Source organism: Centrocercus urophasianus, unplaced genomic scaffold, assembly GCF_019232065.1.
Source record: "Centrocercus urophasianus isolate 14NV4802_14NV808 unplaced genomic scaffold, USGS_Curo_1.0 seq_11, whole genome shotgun sequence".
Lineage (NCBI taxonomy): Eukaryota > Metazoa > Chordata > Aves > Galliformes > Phasianidae > Centrocercus > Centrocercus urophasianus.
This window is the reverse complement of record NW_024884253.1, coordinates 70,145,617-70,171,564: the sequence shown is the minus strand read 5'-3', so window position 1 is coordinate 70,171,564 and position 25,948 is coordinate 70,145,617. Positions and strand designations below refer to the sequence as shown.

Sequence of the window (25,948 nt, the reverse complement as noted above, 5' to 3'; positions counted from 1 at the left end):
AAACGGCAAAGAGAATAAATATATTTTTCTACCCTTTTATAACTGTGAGGACAACCAGAAAATGCTTCCAAAATTGATACCATACGTGCAGATTAAAAACAGGCTGCAAGCCAAACCCTCCTCTTCAGTTTCACTGGCGGAGCCCAGCAGACTGCCACAGAGCTACGCTCGAGCAGCAGGGAAAAGAATTTGACCCTTTGACTGCTGCATCAAAAGCAGCTAACTTCCCACTGCATTTGGCAGTCTCAAAAATTAAGAATTACAAATGGCTTTGTGCTCAACGCTGTGTCATTTTCCTGCTTGGGCAGATGGATGCTGATGTCCTCCTGCTCTGCTCTTTCTGAAATTGCATTCCCTTTCCCCTGAAGCAGCATGACTGGCATCCCTAGCATCTTTACTCTGTGCCGTGTACATATTAGACCATTGCTAATGAAGGAAGGTTTTTCCATCTCATCAGTATGTGAATATGTACAGCACTGCTATGCAACGGTGAAAAAGCTAAGAGCAGTAGGATAAAGTACATGTCTTTGCCACCTTCCTTTCCTTTCAAAGTATCATGGAATAATAGAATAGTAGAGGCTGGAAGGGACTCCAGAGATCACTGAGTCCAACCCCCCTGCAAAGCAGGCCCCCTACGGCAGGCTGCACAAGTAGGCATCCAGGCCGGTCTCGAATATCTCCAGAGAAGGAGAATCCACAACCTCTCTCGGCAGTGCTCCTGTTCTAGTGCTCTGTCACCCTTACCATGAAGAAATTCTTTCACATATTGGTGCAGAATTTCCTATGTTCAAGTTTATGGCCATTTCCCCTTGTTCTGTCTGCACAGTCCACTGGAAAGAGGTTGGCCTTGTCCCTTTGATTTCCGCACTTATGATATTTATAAACATTAATAAGATCACCTCTCAGTATTCTTTTCTCAAGGCTGAACAGATGGAAGTTCCTCAGCCTTTCCTCATAGGAGAGGTGCTCCAGGCCTTTATCATCTTTGTGGCCCTCTGCTGGCTCTTTGCAGGAGACCCCTCTCTTTTTTGTACTGAGGAGCCCAGAACTGGACACAAATCATCTACTTCATCCACTAATCATTTTCCTAACACACGAAACCTGTCAGAGTAACAGATGACAATTTTTCAGTGGTCCTATCGTTTAACTTGTTCGTTATTCCAAATGGTTCGATTTCATACCGGTGTACTCAAGTACAACAATTGCTATCAGTCATTTTCAGTCATATGTTAAGTTTTATCTCATGATCACAACCATTTTATTTTTAAGCTGTATGTTCTATATATTGATAAGAATTTAGATTCCCAAACGAAGAATACATGGTACTTGGTGGTAAAACCAAACCTTGAAATGTGATTCTTAAATTAGCAATACTTATTTACATCGAGAAATGCCAGAATCCTTCTCTCTCAGTAAGGGCTGAGAACTGTGTGATATAGAAAAAAAAAAAAAATCAAAGTGAAAAAATAAATAAGTACAGTATGAAAACACCCTTTTTTTTTCCCCCACCAGATGCAGTACACGCTGCACTCAGATACCTTACAAACACTAATTCTGCTAAAGCCAAGCAATTTTGCATTTGCTTTACAACGAAGCTGATTTTGAAACTTGTAGGTAGCCTCAATTTGACTTTCGATGTGCTAGGATCCAGACTGAGCTAAGAGCAGCTGCCCAAGTAGCTTAGAGTAGGTCATGAATGCCTCCTACCCAGACCTCAGGCTGATCCTGAACTCGGGATTCAGGTTCATCCATTTATCTACATAGTCACATTTATTTCCCAATAAAACAAAAGCACAAAAAAAAGCCAGAAAGCATACTTAAGGAAGCTGAGGTAGACAAGGGATAAATAGAACAATACAGCAGTTGCATTTCCTGCAAGCAGGTGACAATCATCCTCCCTTCCAGCTTTCATTTCCTAGAACATGAGCAGTGCTTGTAAATCACAGGTGTGTATCTAATGCAAGTCGTATTTTCACTATCAGATCTAAGTTGCAAGTATTGCAATTTGGGATTTATCAGTATGTCAGCGGCTGCCCTGAACTTTTTAAAGGAAGCTTCCCATATCCTGCAAGAAGAAAGTCAGCTCCTGAGTTACAGATTAATGCCTGAAAGCTTGAGACTGGGCAGTGAAGCTGCCCTGAAACCCATTCATTTTGCTTCAGGTTTGGAATTTGTTGTAGCTTAACTGGACTCCAATAACAGTAACTTGAAGGGTCATCTCAAATCCTAGAGTCATGGGATGACAGATGTCCTGTCAAAGCATAGTCCCATTTTCAGGCACATAAGATACAGCACTTGATCAAAGTGAGAGAAGATACAAAAGTGCTCACTGCACTATTTGCAGGAGTGGCCCTTCGAATAGTTAAGCCAGCAGAGTGATACGATGAGCAAAACACTGCTGTTCAGCAACATCTGGCTTCTACAACGGGTAGTGATTTTTTAAATGGAACCAGCTTGCTGATCACATGCCAGCTGGACACAGTAAGACAGGGACAGCATTACTGTAAGTGAAGAAAGAGTGAGGAAGATAGATGTTCAATGAAATCCAGTTGAAGACCCCAGGATGAAAGTAGCTGCTTACGGGAACATCTCTCAAAGAGAATCTCTGAAGAACAGAAAGTCAAAATGTTCCGGCTGCTTATGCAGCCAAATACCAATCTTAACATGTGGCAGATAATTTGATTGTAGATAATACATTCAAAATTAAGTTGGCTACCCAGTGAGCAAGATGCTTTTACTTAGATGTCAAACAACATCAGATCCACTGGGAGTTCAGATGCTCAACCATTTTGAGATGTACTCGGAAGAACAGAATTACAAAGTAGTCAAGACTTCCCACTATCTTTTTTTTTTTTTTTTTTTTTTTTTCCTTCTGGAAACCAAACTCTTATATGCTATACAAAGCAAAAACCTCTGATATACAAATAGCATTATTCAGAACATAATTTCTTCAAGAGCTCTCTTGTTAGGCACTATGTGCAATAGACCAAAATGTAAATCATTGCAGTAAGTCATGGATCGTCATAACCACAGTTTCTGTTGGCTTGCTGGAATCTTTCTTAGACTGCACATGATTAGTGTAAGTTAATTATATGTGCAGTCACTTTTTTAGTATATACAAATACCACTGTTGAGAGAACATATTTTAACAGAAGAAATTGCCAATAAGCACTTTTAACTTTTTTTTTTTTTTTTTTTTTTTTTTTTTTTTTTAGAGAAAAACCTTCTCTTTGAGACTGAGAACGGAACATAAGTGAAAATCATTAATCTCAGAATTTTGCATCCGTCTCAATAATAACTGAATTCCCTTGCTCTGCACTCAATATTATTTCCCATTTGACTTTTCATGTCATTGGGACCACTAGAAGCTTACATAAATGTATGTAATCATAGGCAAAGGCAAGATTTAGATTTGTCTCTGGGCTTGTCGGTAGCTGTATTGTTTATTTATTTAATTCTTTCATGGTGTTCACAAAATAGGGAGGTCGTTCTTGTTCCCATAGGAAGATTTTTTGTCAAAAGACTCAAATCCTCAAACATTGTGCTCTGGGGTAAGAGCTAACCCCTTACAAAGGATGCTTACAGAATTGAACTCTGACAAGTATGAGAGACTTTTTCAGATACAGAAGCTTTTTTATAAAAAGGAGATCCTTAAATTCAAACCTAAAAATTACAAAAGACTTGCATATAGCAGCAGGTGACTGTGAGATATACCTGAAACTCAAGTGGGGAAACAAAAGCAGACTACAGATGAATACTTGAATCATAGAATGGAAAACTTTCTTAAGGATATTGCACCCTCTGGCACATCTACCAGACATTTGACCACAGCATGTGTACACAACACTGTATTTAAACGATACGTGTTAGAGGTAGAACAAAAGAACAGATAGAAAGGACAGACCAGAACAATTTGCATTCTGTTCTTCTAATAAGAGTAGCACATCAGACAACATAAATACCTTGAAGTTCAACTCCTGTAGAAACAAACCAAATGTCCTCCCCCACCCCACAACATCACAGTTTGTTACTTTCCAAAAAATCCTTATATAAGCACTTTTTTTTTTTTTTTTTTTTTCAGCAAGCAAGCAACAAGCCAACCAAACACTGGGAGAGTTCTGAACCATGACAGGGTTCTGATGTCAGCCAGAAAACAGAATTCATCATGAATTAATAAAAAAAAAAAAAGTGAGGAGAGGAGATATTGTCAGTAGGTTTTAATCAACTATGATGAAATAATGGAAGGGAAAAAAACAGCAGGAGAATAGCAACCCTAGATGTTTGCATTTCATACTGCAAGTAATGCAGACAAACTGTGTACTCCAGGATGTTTAGAAACCTCTAGCATCCAAAACTTAAGTGTACCAGGAACTCTCTGGTTAACTTATCACTTTCTAAACCAAGCCGTTTCTCTCCTTTCACTTTTCAGACACACTGGCCTCCTATAACATTCTATAAATGGATAGCTGAGATCAACATATCCCATGTTCTGGCTGTTCCATATATTTTATTCTTTTCTTTTGTGAAATCCATAGTTGAATGACAGAAAGTTAGATTTGGGTCCAGATTAAATTTAATCAATCTTAGCGTTAATCTCAAATTTAACACAATAACTTTCCAGGAAAGAATACTTTTATCTGCAATAGCAGTTCCCAATTAAAATAGCCTCTCTTGCTTGAATGCCAACATTAGAGATGAGAGACCAAACTAATGTGCTTTGCTTGGCTGGCTATCTAAGTCTTTCCACTGGCACTTTCTCAAACTGACGGCAGTGGAGAAAGGCAGAGGCGGCGACAATATTCAGAGATTTGCCGTCACAATGGGAGAGAGAATGGAGTAGCAATCAGTGCCGTGGGAAGAGCTGAATAATGTTGGGAATCACTGGTGTAGAACTGGTTCTGATTGAAACGATCCATAAGCGTACTTCAATCAAGAAAGATTTTGCACTTTCCTCAAGTACACTCCCTTGCCCCTGCACACACACCTCTCTCATTATGGACTTAACACGCATTTCAAGCTTCTCCCTTTCACAGTGCAGTGAGAGAGTTTTGAAACTCTCATATACTACTGCAAATTTATGTGTATGCCCCTCCTATCAGAATACAACCAACAGCAAAAAGGATGTGATTTACATGTAAAGGAGATTTTAAAGAATGCCATCTTGACCCTTCACTGAGAAAGTTGGGAAATGCCTGACAGTTTATTCTTTTTTCCTTCTACTGCTGAACAGAATTGCTAAATCCAACTGGTTACCATCTTCTCCTGTCAGTAGCCATTTGACAGCATCTGGCTAGCTGCCGTGAACTTTCCTCCCTCTGCCACTCACGCATTCACACTCCTCGTTCAAACAACAGTGATAATCTCCATGCTGTTCTACATGGGAGTTTGTTATTTCAGATCTTTAGATAGTGCAGATAACACAGAGAACTAAACACAGTCCATGAGGAATCTCCTACAAGGTGATTCTTCAGCAGCTGTTTTTGTTTCTCAGCTCCCAGGTAACCTGTAAGAAGTTTTCTCTCTGCCAGAGCTTGCTGAACTGTTCTAAATAAATAAACAAACAAACAAACAAACAAAATCCCCCTTTCATTTCTCTTTCCAATTTAACTTTTGTGCTTCAACAGTGGAAGCAACTCCCACATTGCCAGCGGACATGCTCACCTCAAGCACAGACAGGCCTGGAGTTCTGCAGACTTCTATGACTACTCTCTGCTCCCTGTTGAACAGAAACTCCTTTCAAACTCAATAAGGCATGCAAACCCAATATATCTTAAGCTTGCCCATTGGTCCCACTTGTGTCCTTATCATTGCCTGGGATGGAGACAGAATGCTTCTGCTTCTTCTCCAGGTTTCTCTGACCTCTGGTATTTAGGCGAAGCAAGGAAGCACAATATCAGGAGTTAATTTTACTATAGTTCTCAGCCAACAATCTTATATATATATACATATGTGTGCGTGTGTTGTATATATATGTTTTATATATGTTATATATATGTAACATAACATACTATATATAGAGAGAGAGTTGTTATAAAAGATATATAAGTGTATATGCAAATACATACATATACAAACGTTCTACAGGTCACTCCGAAAGTAATGCCCCCTATTTATTTCCATGGAAACTACAACAAATACAAGAACACAATAGCAGAATTTGGTAGAGCAAATTCTCAGCTGCAAAACTGTTTTTTCGACATAGTCACCACTATGATCTCTGCATTTTCATCAGCCATGAGCATGAGCCTGCATGAGGTACTTGTAACAATCTGCATCAAAGGTGACCCACTGTTGCTGTCACTACTGCTGAAAACACCACCTATCCTCTCACTGAGCTCACACTCACTGTTTGGTCTCCATCAACATTCATCGAGAGTCAATGAACGTCAGTGGGTACCATTCGTTCTGCATGGAGGAATTCAACAGCACTCCTTTGCTTCATATGCATTCCCATGTCAGACACCATTCTGCCAGGCTGTCCCTCTGCTGCCATCTGTCACACAGCAACAACATGTAACGAAATACTGGCAGAAGGTTCAACCTCTACTGCCATACCACCAACATCCACCTCTGACACTGTGGGCCAACACAACACAAAAAGAGGCTTTACTTTCAGAGAAGCCATCATATGTATATTGCAACTTGCAGATTATCTTATTAAGAATAAGCTGGTGTAAATGACATTTTCTGCAGTCACATAGGTCATACAGCAGTGTTCTTGGCTGCATGATGCCCATGACTTCAAGCAGCAGCGGACTGGGAAGCAGAAACAGAGAGGAGAACGTTATCTGGTGCTATGAAGGGTAAGCAGTTGAAGTGAGAAAGGCTAATAAAGAAGATGACACTGAACAGATCCATGGCTTTTCACGTGGACAGAAAAGCACTGCAAACACAAAATTGTCAGGCAAGTAGATGGACTGGCGGGGAGTAATGTCACATCTGTTGTCTCAGCTCCATTTGCTAAGTCCCTGTTTTCCTGAGAAGACAGTACTGTCAGCTGTACAGAAGTGATAGAATGTAGTTACAGGGGTGCATACAGACAAAAGCTCTCACTTCGTTCACTGAATAAGGAAAAAGAGAGAAGCTACTGAGCTTCTTATTTTTTCTGGCATCCTATAAACCCCAAGGCAAGCAAAGATAAGTGTTAGGTGCTTTTGGCTTATAAACAGGAAGAAACAGAACACCATCTCAATGACTAACATATCTAGATTAATTGCTGCTGTGAGGGAGAGAGGTAGGGAGAGGGAGGAAGGGAAAACTAAGGAGATAAGGAGAGACAGTGTGTAACAACTGCAAGCTCTCTCTTTGTGGGTAAATTTATGGCAAAACAGAATACTTTCTGCACCTCCATAGCTTCTGAAACTGTGAACCAGAATAACTGTTTTCTTCTTACCATGTCTATCTGCAGTACCCAAGAGGTTATGCTTTACTACATTATTACAGGAGATACACTTTTTTCTTATTACAGCATAGAAGAGTTGAGCTCCCTGTCCACAGACAGCAACCTATGCATCTCTATGGCTTGAAGTGAACTGCCATACTATACTGTCTTTACCTTTAATCAATCTGCAGAGGGAATCAGCAAGTTTTATTACAGGAAGGGTTGGAAATCTGGACTATTAATTGGGACTATTTTCTGCTTCCCCAGCATCTTCTACAGTACTTCATTCAATTTTTCTAAACTACAGGAGGGACAGTATTTCTCAGGAGAAGCTATTTCTCACTTGGTAATTGTAGGTACCCAGATAATTCTCTGCCACCATCACTTATATTTCCCTACACCACATTCATCTGTTAAAAAAAGATCTCCAATTCTGCCTAATTTCTGAGAAGGTATGGTTTATTCTTACCATGTAGCTAGAAGCTGCCCTGAAACCAAGAGTAAAGACCTGGCAGAAGCATTGTGCATTGCCAGCTAAGTGAATTGAAGCAGTCATCTTAGAAAGTCCACACAGTTTATGGCATGCCTAACTCACTACACTATCTGAATCCAAACAAGAAACCCAACTCACTCACAAGCTGTGAATGAGAAAAAAACATTTAGAGGTTGATACATATCTGGATTATTTATTCCAAGCTTGATTAAAGAAATATAAAACAAACCCAGCCTGCTTTCGGATCCAACTGACACCCAAGTGAAGATGTTGGCAGCAGAGCCTGTCATGAGATCCTGTTAACCCCGGTTCCAATTCCCAGTGCTCCCTGAGCTAGATTTCTGGGATTCATTTTGTTTCTAAAAAAGTTATCTTGTTCTTGCATCTAAGCTCCCACTTCAGAGGCCGGCATAATTCCTCCCTGTGAGCATTTCTGGGAGTGGAAGGTGAGGAGTGGAAGCAATGAGCTACCACAACTGTGCCTATGTCAGAATTTAATGCAGTTACCATCTGAACTCCCCAGAAAAGGTAAGTGCTGCTGCCATCTCAGCCTTGCTGAGGAGGACAAAGACAGCTCTGAGAAGGAAGGTTGTGATGCACGGAGGGTCTAAGAAGAGTGAGCCAGTGAGCGGGAGAGGGGACAAAAGGGATTTGAGAATGGCATCTGCATGCTGAGCACCTGGCAGTGGTAGGGGCGACGCTGCTCAGACTCCAGGACCATAATTCTTCCCCCATGCCACTGCAAAATAGAATTACCATTTGCTTCCTCTTCTCCCTGGCTTATTAGTACACATGCAACCTTGGAGCTGTCAGACTCCACTCTGAATAATGAGATCATGACAGATGAGGTCTCCTCATGTCCTTTCCTGAAAGTGCAGCTGCCAACCATCAGAATTCCAAACCTCCTGGCATCGCCATTAGTAATACTGGAGGTGCTACCAAAATCTTAGGCAATATGTTTTGGATAAATTTCAATCATCTCTGCTGCTGACTCAGTGCTTATTTCCCTCACCCACCCGCTTCCTCATGCACAGCCCTGACATATGGCCTGAATTATACCTTCACCTCAGTGCAGGATTTAAATCATCTCACCTGCACAGTGGCTTATCATGGATCAGCCACCAAAATGGATCACCTGCCGGGGCCTGAGATCACACCTGCAAATGCCAGGTGACGCCATAACGACAGTATGGGCAAGCAGACTCAACATCTGCCTCCCTGTGGTAAGCACAAAAGGAACAGAAGCTAAATGATGATTTTATCCTCTGCCCCAACACATTCAGCTTGCTTGAGAGATACACCTAGTTTTGTTACTCACATCTTTTATGGTTTTTTTCATGTTCAAAAAAGTCCTCCCTTTTGCTGTCAAAATGAAGTAATCAAATGGATACCACAGCAGACCTGCTTTGAAAAATGAACAAGGCAAAACCAAAGTGCACCGATATGAGTAGGCATTTCATTTTAAAAGCATCAGTGATTTTTGAGGGTACTATATGAATTATGCCTCAGATACTAATTTAAAATGGAATATTTTCAGCCTGACAATTATAGTCACCTTTTGGATACACCTGTACCTTGTCTTCACTTCTCCCTCCCTTTACCTCTGTCTTCTCTGGGAAGAAAAACAGAAAGAGAGAGAGAAAGAGAGAGAGAAAGAGAGAGAGAAAGAGAGAGAGGGAGGAGAGAGAGGGAGGAGAGGGAAAGAGGGAGGAAGAAGCAGTTGTGCAGTACCAAACTGTAGGGCAGTAATTCCAATAAAGGAACAAAAGAGTATTTTGAGGACAGAAAAGGGAAGATCAAAGTCTGTGTCTTCTCATAGGATAAGCAGGCAAAGAAAGACATACACTGTACATTTTTGTACAAATACATCCTAGCAGCACAAGTAAGGATTGCCTTCCATCATCTACAGAATTTCATTCATTATGGTGAGATACCAGACACAAAAGCGCATGCTCTGTGACACCACCACACAATAAAAAGAGGGCACAGTGCCAACCTCAGTGAAATGCTTTGGAATTAAGGTTAAAATACCTCAGTGCTGTTGGTTGCCTCATGTGAGAGCTCCCGAGGCTTTTAAACACTCATATGTGCCTAAATCCTGCTGGGGAAGTAGAAGTAGGTCCAGTTGTCAATTCCAGTACTGCCTGCAGTGACCATGGAGGACATCCATGAAAGTAATGACCACCATCTTCTCACCACAACCATCACATGCTGAACATAATGAATAAGCAAACATGACATGGGCTTCCTAGGCTAATCAATTCATTCAGCAGAAATTCATAAGGTAATCCAGCCTTGTTTTATTTCTTATGTAGAAAACAAGAACTTTCATAGAATGGTGGGGGCTTCTGTCTCAGAAAAAGTTCAGCTAAATCTGATTTAAAAACCAGAAGCTTTCTTTGGGATGTCCCAGAGAAGAGAGCTCAGACGATCACTTGCTGATAGCTCCCAGTGGAGCAAACAACACAGTAGAAACCTACTCTTTCTCACTGTGCAACTGGAAGCCCCTAATGGCAGCATATCCTCTTGTAAGCAGACATTTGCTTCCTCCTGACTGCCTCTTCAAGTTCACAGCCTCCAGGCAGAGTAACTGCTGTGGGTGGGATTGCCTTCATCTGACATTTGATGGGGCTGGTTATTAATATAAAGTTCCGGCATGGGATGCAACAAGTTTATGTCAAAAAAGCCAAGGGCTCAGCAGAACTACCCTGCAATTCCATAGATTTAAATGGAGGAAGAAGCAAGTCATGCTACATTTGGCATACAGAAATGAAAATGACTTCAGTTGGAGGAGTTTCTTCTGTTCTTATCATTTCCTCTGTCTGTAGTTGAAGAGGGTGATCACAAGCTGTAGGGACAAGCCAAAACAGAATGAGAGGGAGGACCCAAGAAAAAAAACCCTCTCTCTGTGTTGTGTACAGGGAAAAATTGTTTTCAGGTAGAGGAGTGGCTCCCTATTATCAGTTTAATATGTTTGGCAGATGTATAAAGTCTTACAAAAAACAGTCAGAAAAAATGAGGCTTGCCAGCTTTACCAGTCACTCCAAGAATCTGCAGACTTGGTTTCCTTGCAAATTGTGCTTTATGTCACTGGGTTCCCTATGAGAATTGTGGATGTAGCCTAAAGACTACTTTCAGGCTTTGAGATTTGCTACACTCAGATTCAGATACGATCATCTAATTACAGATTTTGCAATGTTTGTGGCTAGTCTCATTTCAGCAGCCACTTAATTGAACATATTTAGTGTTTTATAGAGCTTAGAGGCTGGAATTCAGGCTCATAAGATCACTTTTGAGCAGACTGGAATGGTCTTGTGCATATACAGATAATTAGATGGCAGTTCAAGAAAACGACTTAAGTATTAAGTAAACAGCTGACTGCTTGGACTCCTTTTCAAGAGGCTCTGTCCCTTATCATCAGCAATACTGAAGTCAAGTCAAAACACTTACCATGCTCTTGCATTCCTCTCAGATTAAATTGCCGTCTACTGGGAATGAACATAAAACAAGTTAATCTTCATCATAGCAGGTTGTAAAGCAGTTTTTCTGTGTGAAAATGTATGCTACTTAAGAAAGAAAGCATTCCAGTTAATATCACGACTCTATATCCACGTACTTCTCCTAGCACAACCTCTACATTTGTTTATGGTTTTATAAGAATAAAAGATATGCAGTAAGAGCAAAGCATCATCTCATGACATCATATTGAGGCTACCAACTATGCCCAAGGTTTTATGGGAAGTCTTCTCTATGAAACCTTTGGCCTTAAAAAAAAAAATAATTAACAGATTAATTACATTTTCTAGCACATAGCAAAAAGAGGCTTTAATGGCTAAAAGTGGTAACAAGACAGATGTGATTTAAACTATTACATGTTCTTGACAAATAAACTAGGTATATCAGACAGCTTGTCTCAGCTATGTTTCCCAACGGTGAAAAGCCCACGTCCAGGAGGATTTTGACAAAATGGATGATTTTTTGTCTGTGGCCTGGGCTCTGACAGCCTGTCTCTCTGCCCACCCTGCACTGAGTTATCACTGCAGCTCAACTTTTGCTTCAGGGATTGCCTACAAAAAAAAAAAAAAAAAAAAAAAAACCAACAAAGCAGAAGGAAGTCCTGGCCTGAAGACTGTACTGCCATCTGGGAGCATGTTGCAGGGCAGCGTTGTGCTGCTTGAATTAAGTCTGTTTTGTTTTGTTTTAAAGATGGTGCTGTGCTTTAAAGAGAGCAAATCCCTTCAGTTTATCCATCCTGTAGGCTACTTACATGGTTAAGACCAGCCCAGACCTGGGCCGTTTGTTAATGCTGCCCTAGTTTACCAGAGCCTTAGAGCTGCCACACCTCCCACTCTATGGAGAACACCAATATTTCTTACTGTCCTCAGTCTCTCACGGTTGTAAACAGGCTTTAAGAGCCCATCTGGCTCAGTGGGATCCAGGAATTGCTATCTACTGTGCAAAAGCTGAAAATAGCTTTGGGAAACATAACTGAAGCCACCAGATTGAATCTCAGGCTATACCACAGTTTGTTGCACTACTGAAATTCAGAGATCCAAGTGAGGAAATGCTTCTAAGAAAAGCTAAGGCAAAACAACAACAACAACAAAAAACCTCTCATGCTTACAGACACGTGCTTTCAGGTCTTTTTTTTTCACATCTAAAAGAAAATCTCCTGTTTTGACTCCTGCATGTCAGGTACTGAAGTGAAAATTGAATAATCCAGTCTAGCACAGTGCTCTTTTCATGCACTTAAGAACAGAACCTGTATGTGCAATTTCCTTTTTCTTTTAACCTACAGCTGTCATTCAAATAGATAATTTCAAGATCCATATCACATGATATCAATAAGGCACAGTCACATCCTTTTACAGGTCATTAAAAGCCATAAGAAGTGTTTACTAAGTAGACGCCTGAAGTTTTAATTTCTAACTCAGTAGTGTGGTTGATACATCCTGCATGTTGTCATTTTCATCCTTATCCTCATGACCTACTCCACAGCCTCCTTCCTTTTGGTACATGTCTTACAGCTATGTAACTAACACCTCACTAAATCATTTTTGCCCGCTCTTAATTAAACAATACTTTTGGAAGATTGTCTGTAATCATTCCCGAGGAAGAACCTTTGATGCAAGGGCAATACTTGCATATCATCTCAGTTTGAGACACAACAGCACCATCTACTGAGACTAATCTCTTTAAATCCTAGTATGCTTTTCAAATGTGAGGTACATGTAGCTGATATAAGCACTGCTTTGTTCTGGAATATCAGTGACAATGAACTGAGTAGGAAAATTATTTCACCTCAACATGAAATTTGTTAAAATTTACCTATAATTGTTGCTTTTCTCAAAGTTGAGGAAAACAGTGGAACTGCCCTCAGTGCTTAAGATTAAGAACAAGAAGTCATTTATTCATCCTGTAACTAAGAAGTATTTTGTGTCAATTTATTAATATGTGTCAATGCATACACATATTTAAAGAAGGGAGGAATCAATGTTGTCACACCATCCTAGTAATATATTTAAAAAGGGCTATCTGCTAAAAACACTTAAGCAAGTTTTCAACGCAAAGAAGTAACTAAGAAACAACACTCTTTGTGGGAAGGAGGTGGATTGAATCAGCTTGTCTGCAGACTAAATGCAGTGATGCAAGATTGTGAATTGCCTGAGAATAACGAATCAAACGGCACTCAGTTCCGGATGCTCAATTAACTTAGTAGTTTGAAACATTTTTCATTGCCCTTTCATGGCTTACAATTCATTTTGTCTTCTTCCTGTATCATATCATCAGCCGCAGTTGCCACAAGATGATCTTTTAGTATTGTTAAAAAAAAACCAAACTCATATATATGATATCTAGGCACTCAGCTTAATATGTCTTGACACTGTCTTTGAGTCAGTGCCTAAACATGCATGCTCTGCATGGCTCCCTGCCTGGAGGGTTTGCTTAAATCTGCCTATAAGAAGGACTGAAGACACTGAGATTCTGTCTCACTTAAACAAATAAATACAGTCTGCTTTGTAAAGAGCAGATACTGTGTGCATTTCCTCTTCCTCTCTTTTTCCTGTTCAATAAGATATGGAGACTGATTAACAACTGAAGAGGTCTTAGAAGTGGTTTTGAAAGAGACAAATCTAGATTCACATGTACAGACTGTTCTACAGAACTTCAATGTCTCTGCTCATTGCTTTCCCAGGGCTTGATACACCTGAGGATACCATGAAAGACAACCAATGAATACTGATATACTGTGCTCAAGACAAACACTCTCTTTAATGAAACAGCTGAAAACACATCACCAAAAATGAGCTGGGGCCAACAGTATAATTCCACCTCCTTTAGCATATCCTAATTAATTGCTTGCATTTGTCTGGACCTTATGAACAATCAGTTGCAAATCTGGATTCACTTTTCTGCATTCAGTTTCATTCACTGTCTCAATTTCTTGCATTCCACCTACAATTGTTAAGTTTTTAGATCTGTATTTTGAAACTTAACCCATGTTAATTAAATAACACAGCATAGCTAAAATGACACTGTAAATTCTCTGTAGTTTCATACAGGGCATTTTAATACACATACAGTCATGATCAGCAAATGCTATAGGAATTATACAGCAATTGCATGCAAATTGCAGTAGGAGACTATTGATTTCTCCATATTAAGGCAAGGACAATTGCCAAGTGCTGCCCCTGGGCAGTAAGCAAGGATTCAGGCTGGTGCCTGCCTGGCTGGGAGCAGCTCTGCAGGAAGAGAGCTGGGGGTGTTGGCAAAGACAAGCTGAGCACAAGCCAGCAGCGTGCCCTTGCTGCAGGGGCAGCCAGATGAGAGGCAATGGGCAGACACCTGAAACAAGAGAACCTCAAGGCATTTGCGATAAACTTGAAGGAGTAGAGCAGATTGCCCATCAAGGCTGCGAAGCCTCCATCCTCACTGCTTTTCCTCTTGGCTCAATTACTCCAAAGAGTAAAGGCTTTACTTCACTTTACTTTACTTTATTCTTCATCATTTTTGTACAGTAGAAATGGGCACTGAGACCTTTTATCTATCCGTATGCTCACCCATGACAATGGAAGCCTGATGAACACATCAAACTTAATCTTTAAAAATTTTATCACAAATGGAAAAACAAACACCTTCTGTGTTTCATCCAACACAATATCTCACATACTGACAGACATGAAGATCTACACCACAAACATTTTACATATACGGCATTTTCCTGCAAGTTCTTGTGACTGAGATTAAAATACGACTAAAGGCTTTTGTTACTATGTATGTTACTTATGTTACTAAGTATGGATTCACAATATTCACAATATCTTTTAGTCTCTGTATTGTCATCACTGTGAATTTAAAGCATTATCAGCAGGTGATGTTTGTGAAAAACCTTTGTGGACTGTAGTAAAGACAAAAAAAATTTATTGGGCATCCAAGCAGATGGAATAGGTTGACCTTAACTGGATGCCATCCCCAGCCAGTCATTTTCACTGCCTCTCCTCAGCAGGAAGAGGAAAAAATAGGGTGGAAAAGCTCATGGATTCAAATAGAGACAGGATCAGCTCAGAACAGTTTAAGTAAGGGCAGAAAAGACTTGACTTGGGAAAACTGGTTGATTTACTGCCAACTAAAAATAGGAGGTGGGAAATAAAGAAAAAAATCCAAAACACCTCCTTCTATGCTAACCTCACCTTTTCATCCTCAGCCATTTCACCTTCAGACCCCAAGCAGCACAGGGAGCTGGGAAATTGTGTCAGTCCCTGACAGCCCCTTTCTGCCACCCCTGCCTCTTCATGCCATGTCCTGCTCCAGCTGGGCCTTCCCAGGGGTGAAGTAAAGCCCTGCTCCAGTGCAGCCTCCTGCCCGGTGCTACTGGAGGATCTCTGCTCCAGCTGTGCCTGGAGCCCCTCCTGCTCCCCTCCTTACCTCCACAATTCAATTCAAAGAAGTATTACAGAAAGAAATGGAATAGGATTAGAACAGTTCTCAGTGACTAATTGGATCTAATACCTGGTTATCAGCAGCAGCCCACAGCAATTGGTTCAGTAGGAACCGATATTGGTGCTTGACGTCTGTTTTGCTTGCCTCTGGAAATCAGCTGTGAATCAGGTTCTGAGCAGCGGTATTGAAAACTTTTTAAAAAATGAAAACATGAAAAATGCTAGGTTTCATTGAGAAGATCAGAGAAGTTAAAATGCTTTATACACGATACAATTTTGTATTTACTGCATAGTGTTGCCTTTGTGCCATTGTTGATAAAGATATTAACAGAACCAGGTCCTATAGACTTCTCCAGTCAGTGACAGCAGCAGCATTTAGCTCCTCAGCAACTTGGGCTTTATTCTTTGCTGACAATCAGAGGAAATTAGAGTAATCCTTCCCCTTCTGCTCACCTACTGTCATCCCTTTCAGCTTACTCTTGTGAATTTTACAATAATTTTGAGCAAGCATTGCTATTCATGACGTTACCTTAAAAAGTCAGTCTGCCAAATATTCTCTAGCTTCCGTCCAGAATGCATTAACATTTTCATAGCAGAAGTTAAAATTTTAGCCCTGGCCATGATCTCACCAATTCCATGCTGCAGAGGGCTAGGAATAAAAGCACAAGAAAAGCTCTAAATGTGAAATAAATGTTTCGTGTGGAGGACAAGGTGCACACACTGAGAGGTTCGATGTCAATCCATGCTTTCAAACTACCCAACCCAAACTGATGTTGTGGAAACATGAGACCACGCTGTATTATTACTTTTCAGATTACTTCTGAGATTTATTCCAATCCTCAAATGCCTAGAAGAAATAATTAAATCCATATTCTGTTAAGTCTTTACACAAATAAACATCTTTTTTTCCTCATATGAACTGTTAGAACTGTGAATAAAGACAAAAGTCCCCAAATTAAATGGAAAAAAATCCTTATGCTTTTAATTGGCTATCCTCAAGAGAAAAAGATACTTAATAGTGCCTTGTTTTCTTGTATCTTGATGAAAAGATGTAAAACCACCTCAGTTTTCACTCTATGGTTTGTACAGATGACGGTATTTGTTGAGCACTTACGTACAAATGCACACTACGGATGCCAGCTAAATTAGCTTGCCCAGCTTACCTCAAAATCAGTCCTGGCATATGTTCTAAGTCAGAATTAGCCTATCTCTCCTCAGTCTCTCTTCTCAGTGAGAAACAAATCAGCTGATGTAAGTAGGAAAGATCACCTTGCCTCTAGCTCTGCACAGAATAACGCATCGGATTTATCACCCATGGGCTCTCAAGCACCATAGCAACATTACTTCCAACAAGTAGGCATAGTAGAGTTGGGTGCACTATGAATAATGAAATGTGTTCCTTGGCAAAAAAAGCTGCGTCAGATAACCATCGGGCCATGTATGTATATAATTATGCACACACAACTGGTCCAAGTTGAATAGCTGCTTTAAAAATATCCTTCAAGGCCACATTTTTGAAGTTCTTCAGTTTCACATGAGCAAAGGCATATAAGAAAGAATAATCTTTGCAAACGCATGGTTATCCAAGTCATTTATACATACCGTTGGTTTTTGGATGTTTGGTTTTTTCTTTTTTTTTTTTTTCTTCCTTTTTCTTCCCTTGCAGCATCCTGTCTGCATTGTTGGCTTATAAAAAATACTTAAAGATAAACATTGGGAAGGTGGACACGAACACTGTACACGTGCATGAGCTTAAGGACATTTACCAGTTTGGCTCAAAGATTATTAACAGCAAAAACGTTTGAGAAATTACCTCATGCACTCTGGTTAATGTTCAGGTATGTTTTCCATTCCTGAAGGATCCTGCCAAATCTAAAATGGAGAAGTGAGGGGAAGATATAAAGTACTCATTGTTTCTGCTAAATTTCCATTTTCGGTTCTTTCATTTTGTAATTTAAAAAGAGTATTGTTTTACTTTAAAAAGTATTATACAGTAGGGAAGAGAACCTGGACCCCACATTCAATGAGTGAACTTTATCCAAACTTCATACATATGGACAGTTCCTGTAACTTCAGTGCAACTTATTCCAGGTTTAAGCTGAGACATGATAAGATGCTTTGTTAATTCAGATCTGTGTGTACATAACTCTTTGAACTTTTTTTGGATCAATTCTCTAAAGCAGTTGTCCCACTCAGACAAACATTCTGGAAAGGAGGTGACAGCATTACAGAGAAATTCATTAGTATTACTTCTCTTCCCTCTCCTTCCTTCCTGTGTGTGTGGTATCCTGCACAGGAAAAGGGGGGAAAGAAAAAGTAATAGAAGCAGTATCTTTGTGGTGGGTGAGCAATGAATGGAAACAGCAACAGAGAGAAGAAGTCTCATCTGAGAACAGGAGGTTTTTCTGCCTTTTTTTGTTTTTGGTTTGTTTAGTTTTTTTTTGTTGTTATTGGTAAAGAAAGAAACATGCCATTATTTTTTTCCAAAAAGGAAGAGGCAATCTATTTTACATATGTGAGGCCCATGGTCAAGAGCTAACAGGAAACTGGAAGGAGTTGTGACACTGGAGTTAGGCCTATGGAAAAATACATGAGTCTGAACAATGGGGCAAGAGGACCAAAATCAACGAGCAGGGGGCAAAGAAGGTAGAAGGTATGGGGGAAAGCATCACTCCTATAATAACTGAAAGAAAGAGCAGAACAAGTTCAACTTTGCTGTTACAAAGGATTCAACAGAAGTCAAGTTTTGCAGTTATAAAATACCATAAGAGCAGAGGGATCACTGCCCTGACCCCACAGCACTGGTAGTGAGGCATATCTGAATACAAAACAGAACTGCTTATGCATGTTTGTCACTAGATTTCACAAGATCAAGAGCAAGTATTGGAAAGATGCTGTCTTATTTGTAATCACACACTATTACATTTGAATTAACACATTTGTCCACAAAAATTAGTGATAATGGGACAAACACCATAAGATTGCAGCTGCTGTGCTATCCAGACCACAAAACAGAAGATGAGGAAAAAAAAAAAAAATAATCCTTCACTATAGCATGAACCAACTGGAGATCTGCACAGTCTTAACAACAAATAATGCAGGACATGTTTTACATCCCATGTTGCATGCAGCTTTTTCAGATTTCCAGTCAGGGCATAAGTGAATGTGGAATGCTATCAGTCTGTACTATGATATTTCACCTAGCACCACGAGTGAGGCCATCAAGTTGTGTGAACCATCACCAATAAAAATACCAACCCTGTGCAAAGGGTTTCACACCTCCACTCTACCCCAACCAAATAGGTTGAAAATACATCTTGTTTTCTAAGTTCTTAAAGGATACATCATCCTACATAGATTTACCAAAGTTCATTCAGTTGGTGTGGATAGGGAAAAGGTTGTGACAACTGCAGTAGTCCTGTTATGTTTCAGACAGACTTCTGTTTGTGAATCTCACAGTGATGCACAGAGTGTGGCTGGATCTGCAGGAGCTGTACTAAACTGATCTCAGAATACAGAGGTTTTCTTTGTTCAGATAACTTCGTATCGTGCCAGGACTGAGATGACTGGAACTCAGAATCATGGAATGGCCTGGGTTGGAAGGGACCTCAAGGATCATGAATATCCAAGGCCCCTCCCACAGGCAGGGTCCATTAATACTAGATTAGGCTGTCCAAGGCCCCACTCAATCTGTCCTTGAGCACCTCTAGGGTTTGGGCATCCACAACCTCTCTGGACAGCCTGTTCCAGCACCTCACCCCTCTTATAGTAAAGAAACTGTGGTACGAATGCAAAAGCCACATGGTATTTCTTGCATTGTAGGCAAGTACCAAATCCAGAAGAAACAAAAACCACATGAGAACATGCTTGAAAGTTAAAAAAAAGTTTTGCTATCACAATAACTGACAGCGTGGGGAAAAAAAAAAACAACAAAAAAAGCAATACATCACATCACAAAAACTTCGATGCATGCATTCCTTACAACTCCTCAAAGATACAGGCTGGATGCAGCTGATTAGCCCACCACCCAACTACACCAGTGAGCCTGGAAGCAGGAGAACAAAATGGTACATTGCTCTGGAGCCAACCAGTGCATAGTCCTCCTGACTGTAGCTCAAAAAAATAGCATTTATGTTCTGTTTTTAAACAGGAATAAAACCCTTTATTCCCTCTGTGTTACCTATTACTGCTGTCTTCAACTTTCAACATATTTCTCAGAAGAGGCAAAAAATTAGACAGAATGATACAAACACTGGGTCCAGGTGTGGACCTCCCAGTACAAGAGAAATATGGACATATTGTGGAGAGTCCAGCAAAAGGCCACAAAGGTGATTACGGGCCAGAATCACTTTTCCTATGAGGAAAGGCCAACAGAGCTGGAATTGGAGAAGAGGAGGCTCAAAGGGGATTTCAGTAATGCATACAAATACCTGTTGGAGTAAGTTGCAGAGCAAAAACGACAGAGCTCTATTCTTCTCAGTAGTACGCAGTATTCCAGAAGGCAAGGGGAACACACTGAAAAACAGGATAAACATATATAAGAAAAATTTATGTGAGGGTGATTTAACACTCTTACAGATTTCCCAGAGAGGTGTAATTACTCTAACCTCAATTTGACATGATCCTGGGTAACCTTATTGGTGCTGCTCTGAAAAGGGGGTGAATTATAGAATCCTTTGAGTTGGAGGAAACCCTTAAAGGTCATCTAGGTCACCGCCCCTGTGTTGAACAGGGAGACCTAAGCGAGATCAGGTTACTCAGAGCCCCATGGAGCCTGACCTTGAATGTCTCCAAAGTCCTCCCTTCCAACCTCAACATTTTTGTGATCGTATGGTTTTTATTTATTATTAGTACTCCTATTATTTACCTTATGTAACTCCATCACTATTGCTAAAAGACTGCTATAAAACAGCATAAACAAGGCAAAATGGGTCTCCTGAACATGGGCTGGAATGCTGAACTGGAAGCTTTGTTTCTAACAGCTGAACAGTTTTGCACTACCTTAAATTTGTAAGTTATTAGCATAATCTCAATGTCTGCACATACACAGGTGTCTTTCTTCTTTGAAGAATACTCTAGAATATTTTGGACAGCAGAGAGAACTGACTGTGGGGAGGGAAAAATGAGAGTAAAGGGGCATTATGCGAACATATTATGAGACGGGTTTTAAACGACCAAATATCCAGATACTTAGTGAAAAATAATATACTAACCTTGCAAAGTTAATTACACATTCAAGTCAAAGGTAATTAAGCAACAACTGCCTCTATTCCTCAATTGAAAAAACAAGCCACAGAAAAGATTATCATATTTGTCTTACAGTAGTGACATTAATTTAATTTGACTTTCAGGTTCAAATACATCATTATTTTGTATTGGTAGCTCAAATTTCATTGACAGCTTTCCCCCCCTCAGAAGGATACCGACAGGAGTTCAAACTTCTCAGAATAATTTTGAAGGATTTTGAAAATCTGGCATCAGCAATACAGCGCCTATTCAGCATTTAGGATAATCTGGAAAAGACAATCCTTTCCTACTCTGTCTTTACACTTGTTGCTCTGACTGCTCTTACTTCATTCATTTCTACCTTCCCTTTCTCTGAATTATATTGTAGAACTATTTATAAGTCAGAAGAAGGAAAAATTAAGCAATTTAACATCTCGAGTTTTAGTTTAGTTTCAGAATATGTATACTTTTGGTCACTATAAATACTCCGAGTTGTTGAGAAGCAGATTTTCATATTTCAATGTCAAATCACTCTCCAAGCAAGGAGCAGAGAGCCTAGACTTCAAACCAGGTCAGCACCTGAGGATGCACAGGAGAATTGGAATGTCTCTGAAAACCTCTGTTCCTGTGCCTGAGACAGACATGTTCCCTCTCTGTTACTTGCCAGGAGATCCAGAGGGGCTTAGCCTTCACTTTAAGACCTGAACATTTCTGCCAATGGTCTCAGGAACTTATCTTAATTGGTTCTGAACACAAACAGGATGAACAGAAGGAGTTAAACAGTTTTAGAGAGAAATGGTCTCTTGGGATGTCCAGTTTGACAGTCTAAATTACAGTAGATTATGTGAAGTATGGAAAGCTTCAAAGATAAAGCATCAGGGTTTTCACACTGGAAGCACTGCATGATTTTTAAATGTGAAAAAATTCACTTTAACTGGGGCAAACATCAGAAAATAATAATTTTTAGAAAGCCCCAGAAGGGGGAAATGAGAAGGTTAGCTTTCCTCGACTCTGAAATTCAATAGTGAAGGAGGCTGGGGAGCACTGTGTTCATTCTGAGCCTAAGGAATTTCTGTCTAAAGGAAAACTTAATAGTCACAGCTGAAGAAAAATCCCTCTGCAGCTATGCACTCATTTCTCCCTTAGTTTTCAGCCTATTCTGTTAGGTTGGTGTCCTAAAAATTTCATAGTTTAACTTTGTAGATTTACATATTCTACCATGTCTAAGCCTCTGTCAGTCTGAGGGGATATTTTTCAGTGTTCAAATGTGAATACATATGCCACTGGAAAATGGAACTAAAAAAATGTGACTATGGCCCATTTACTCTTAAAATATTCATCTACAGAAGTACCTATGCCATTGATGTAATTGTGAAAATTACATATAATTTAAAATAGACATCACCTGGAAAAATGACTTACAGATTGCAAGACAACGCTGAAAATATCTGAGGCCAGATGGAGACTATTTATAGACTATATTAACAGTAACAGCAGTGTATGAAAGAACTGCAGTGAATTATTCTCCCTTTCATAGGTGTAGATAATACAGTAATTGAACTCAATTTCATTTGCAGACTGACAAGTTTTAACCACTGAGATCCTGCTCTTTCCACTGTTGAATGAAATTGAAAGTTCAAATTGAAATGAGATGTCATTTGTAAAATAAAATGACAAAGGCAAATCAATTCCAGTACCTCAGCTATAAGATGCAGGTTGGCTACCCCAGCTGATGGGAGAAAAAAGTCATAAAAAAAGACAAATTATGCTATATTGATATGACAAAGTGTCATTCAGTTTACAAAGTAATTGGTAAGGTCTAACAAGAATCTCACTGATAGAATGAGTTCCCTAGAGAGTATTTTCTCCCCATACACCAGCAGCGCATATTTATTTCAGGATCAGAATACCCTATCTGGTTCCTTTCAAACCTCATAACTACATCACCAAAGTAGACTTCTTTCCTCAAAAAAATGGACTATTGGAAAAAAAAAGTATGTGATTAGGTCCATATCATGAGTTTATTCACGCACCAAAAGTTTGAACACATTCAATGAAACTTTTTAATATAGAAGTACTCTTCAAAGCAGTCTACAAGAGCAGACCCAACCCTTTTACCTAGGGTGCACTGTTGATTGCAACAGACACAGAGGGCAAACACCACCAATTTACAGCAACACAGATGCTGCATGGGACATAGTGAGAAAATAATTCAGAAGACTTTTTCTAAAACAGATTCAAATCTCTCAAGCGATTAGAAGTGAAATTAGATTTGTTTTACAAACTCATAGGAGTCAAGATCTTACTTAGATTATACACTCAGCTGCAGATGTAACTGGAAAGGCTGTAAAGACTTGAAGGAGATGGCTATGAATTAGCAGTGTGAAGCATAGGCTTTAGGTAATAACTTCCACCTGCTGATGGGGGTTGACAAGGCATAGCATGCCACAAAGGTACGTGAAGAGAAAGATGTGAACTTATTCAGGATGTGGCTATGAACCTGCACTTCTAGAATGAGAAAGATATTAGGGTACATTCTGTGTAATATTAACTATTCAAGAATAGCTGAGGGCTGGATGAAAGCATTCTTTCTTCCCCATGAAATCTCATGGCCCACCTAAGCAACATAGGGTGGAATTCCTGGATGCGAGTGGAGAATCTCTAGTTATCTTTGGAAATAAATGTGTTAGGTCAGCAGTGAAATGTTCACCCCTCCTCCCTGTTGCCAAAACAAAACAAGGGCCCAGAATAACACAAACTATCTTCAGGTTCTTCTTCATAGGCAGCGTTTCTGTACTGACTGTTTATAGAAAAAAAATATAGCAACAGCACAAAATACAAAAGGTTATTAATTTTAGCTTCTTGCAGTAGATTTATCAAATATGGTTTATAGCTTTTGTTAAACCAAACTGCTCACATTGAAAATACCACAAGAATCTGAAGGATGGAAACAAAGGCATGTTTCAGCCATTTCAGCCTTTCTACTGTATTGCCATACAAGTCTTGCACTATTTACATTATCTCAAGCTAAATATTCTAGTCATACAATTCAATTAGCAAGTCACAGCTAAAGATAGCTATCTACTTCATATTAATTTAAATATTTAAAACAGCCAACCCCCATACATATAAACATCAAAAGCTATGTAAATATCTGGGAAATATAAAGCATGTGAAAAGTTGCAGACAAAGCAATAGGCTCATTTTTCAAAGCCAAGAAACTCTCAAGTATCTCCAAGCTCTAACCCTAACAAAACCATCTTGGAAACCACTCTCATAATTCCACCCCATCCCCCTGCCTCATGCCTCCTCCAAAACAGCAGGGAAGATGGGAGAAATGACATCATTGATTTTGCTTTTTGAAGGGTCCCATAAGTAGCTAAAACACTACATGGTAGTTTCAGTTAACTGTTACTAAAGTCACAAAATACATCCCAAAATAGAGCAAAGCACTTTTCCAAGCAGAACAGATTTTCCTTACTTTGAGGTCATTAAAAAAAAAAAAAGAAAAAGAAAAAGCTTGTACCTTGTGCTAAGGGAAGATAAAACTGAGCCAATGCAGGAGCCCAAACAGCGGGTTTTCATCTATCAATATGGGGGCATGAGAGAAAATGAGCATTTAATGCTAATACCACATAATAAGGCTGTTACATAAAATTCAGTAAGCTCAGTGGGGAGCTTCTTAAGCACAGCTCTTTCAAACCACTAATTAGCAGAAGAATGGTACAGAATGAGCATGTTCCTTACATTCTTCCTTTTATTGGAGGGAAGTAATAGGGTTGATTTTTTTCTTTAAGACACCGAGATCCATGTCATTTAAGACAAGTACCAAAAACTCATTTGTTAACAACCTTTTAAGTCCTTGAACTGCTTTTTGTGCGTGTTTGACAATTGTAGGGAACTGCAGAACACAGAATAAAGAAAATTGTTATCATCTTGCCAGTATTTGAGCACCTCTGAATAAATCTCTCCTTTATACTTATTCTTGGAGGACATACAAGTGAGCAATGTACTTTAAATTCCCTTCCACCAGGTGGTCAATCCAGACAGAAGAGCAGCATGGAACACAGCTGAAGTCAGCATGCTCTGCCAAGAATCCACATCTGCCCTTTCGTGCAGCAGTGATGAGGCCATGCTGTACTTTTTACAGCCATGTCATGAAATGCAAGATGCCATTGAATAGTGCTGTAGAAATGTAGTAAATTCCCTTCTTGGATACGTTAAGCATTTGCTTCCTCAGTAGTTATTGCTGAAATGCTGCTAATCCTTCCATAAACATCTGCACCTTGACAGGCTCTTCAGAGGTGACCAGCAACTTTCTCTTGGCTTCAGCCAGTCTGATAGATCTGTCCAACGTCCAAGTTTATTGCTTCTCAGAACAGCATGAATAGCTAATAAAAATATATATTTTTATTTCTTCTTCAGTGTGAAGATTCAGACACCATAAGGCATCAAATCCCATAGTATAGACTAAAATATTTCAATTTTTCCTCTCCAAAGGATTTTATTTGTGCTTTCACCAGGGTGCCATGCCTTCAATCCCAGCAGTTTCTCTCCTTGTATAAAAACCTGTTATTACACTGGCAAAACTGAAAAAAGAGAATTTAGAAACCAAGTAAATAAAATATAAAAACGAACTAAATATTTCATTACTCCGAAGCTCTCAAATTTTTTTTAGAATGATCCCTTGTTCCCCAGATTTTCATTTAAAACATCACTATGAAGATTTATGATTTGAAATTATTATTTTTTTTTTAATAACATCTTTTTAGTTGAGTTTATCAGACAAAAGTGACTATCAGGGTCTATCAAATCATTGCAAATGCTGCTCAAGGAACCGTAAAATGAATGCTAAGGAAAGACAGACCCTCACACTCTCATTACCTATGCTGAAGAGAAAAAGCAAAC

General features: G+C 39.6%; 1 protein-coding gene across 44 annotated transcripts in view; it reads right to left on the bottom strand.

Moving 5' to 3' along the window:
• Positions 1 to 25,948, bottom strand: part of FBXL7 (F-box and leucine rich repeat protein 7) — a 312,912-nt gene that overhangs the window by 191,792 nt on the left and 95,172 nt on the right. For 17 of the 44 annotated variants that reach the window (XM_042834860.1, XM_042834852.1, XM_042834876.1 and 14 more), the window contains one exon: positions 20,245 to 20,329. In XM_042834860.1, coding sequence (XP_042690794.1) covers positions 20,245 to 20,329 — 85 coding nt within the window. Of the gene's footprint in view, positions 1 to 10,673; positions 10,723 to 11,324; positions 11,363 to 15,884; positions 16,007 to 16,343; positions 16,464 to 17,627; positions 17,687 to 20,244; positions 20,330 to 24,787; positions 25,630 to 25,948 lie in introns of those variants that run through there. The other 27 variants (XR_006171528.1, XM_042834979.1, XM_042834961.1 and 24 more) reach the window with 13 other exon arrangements.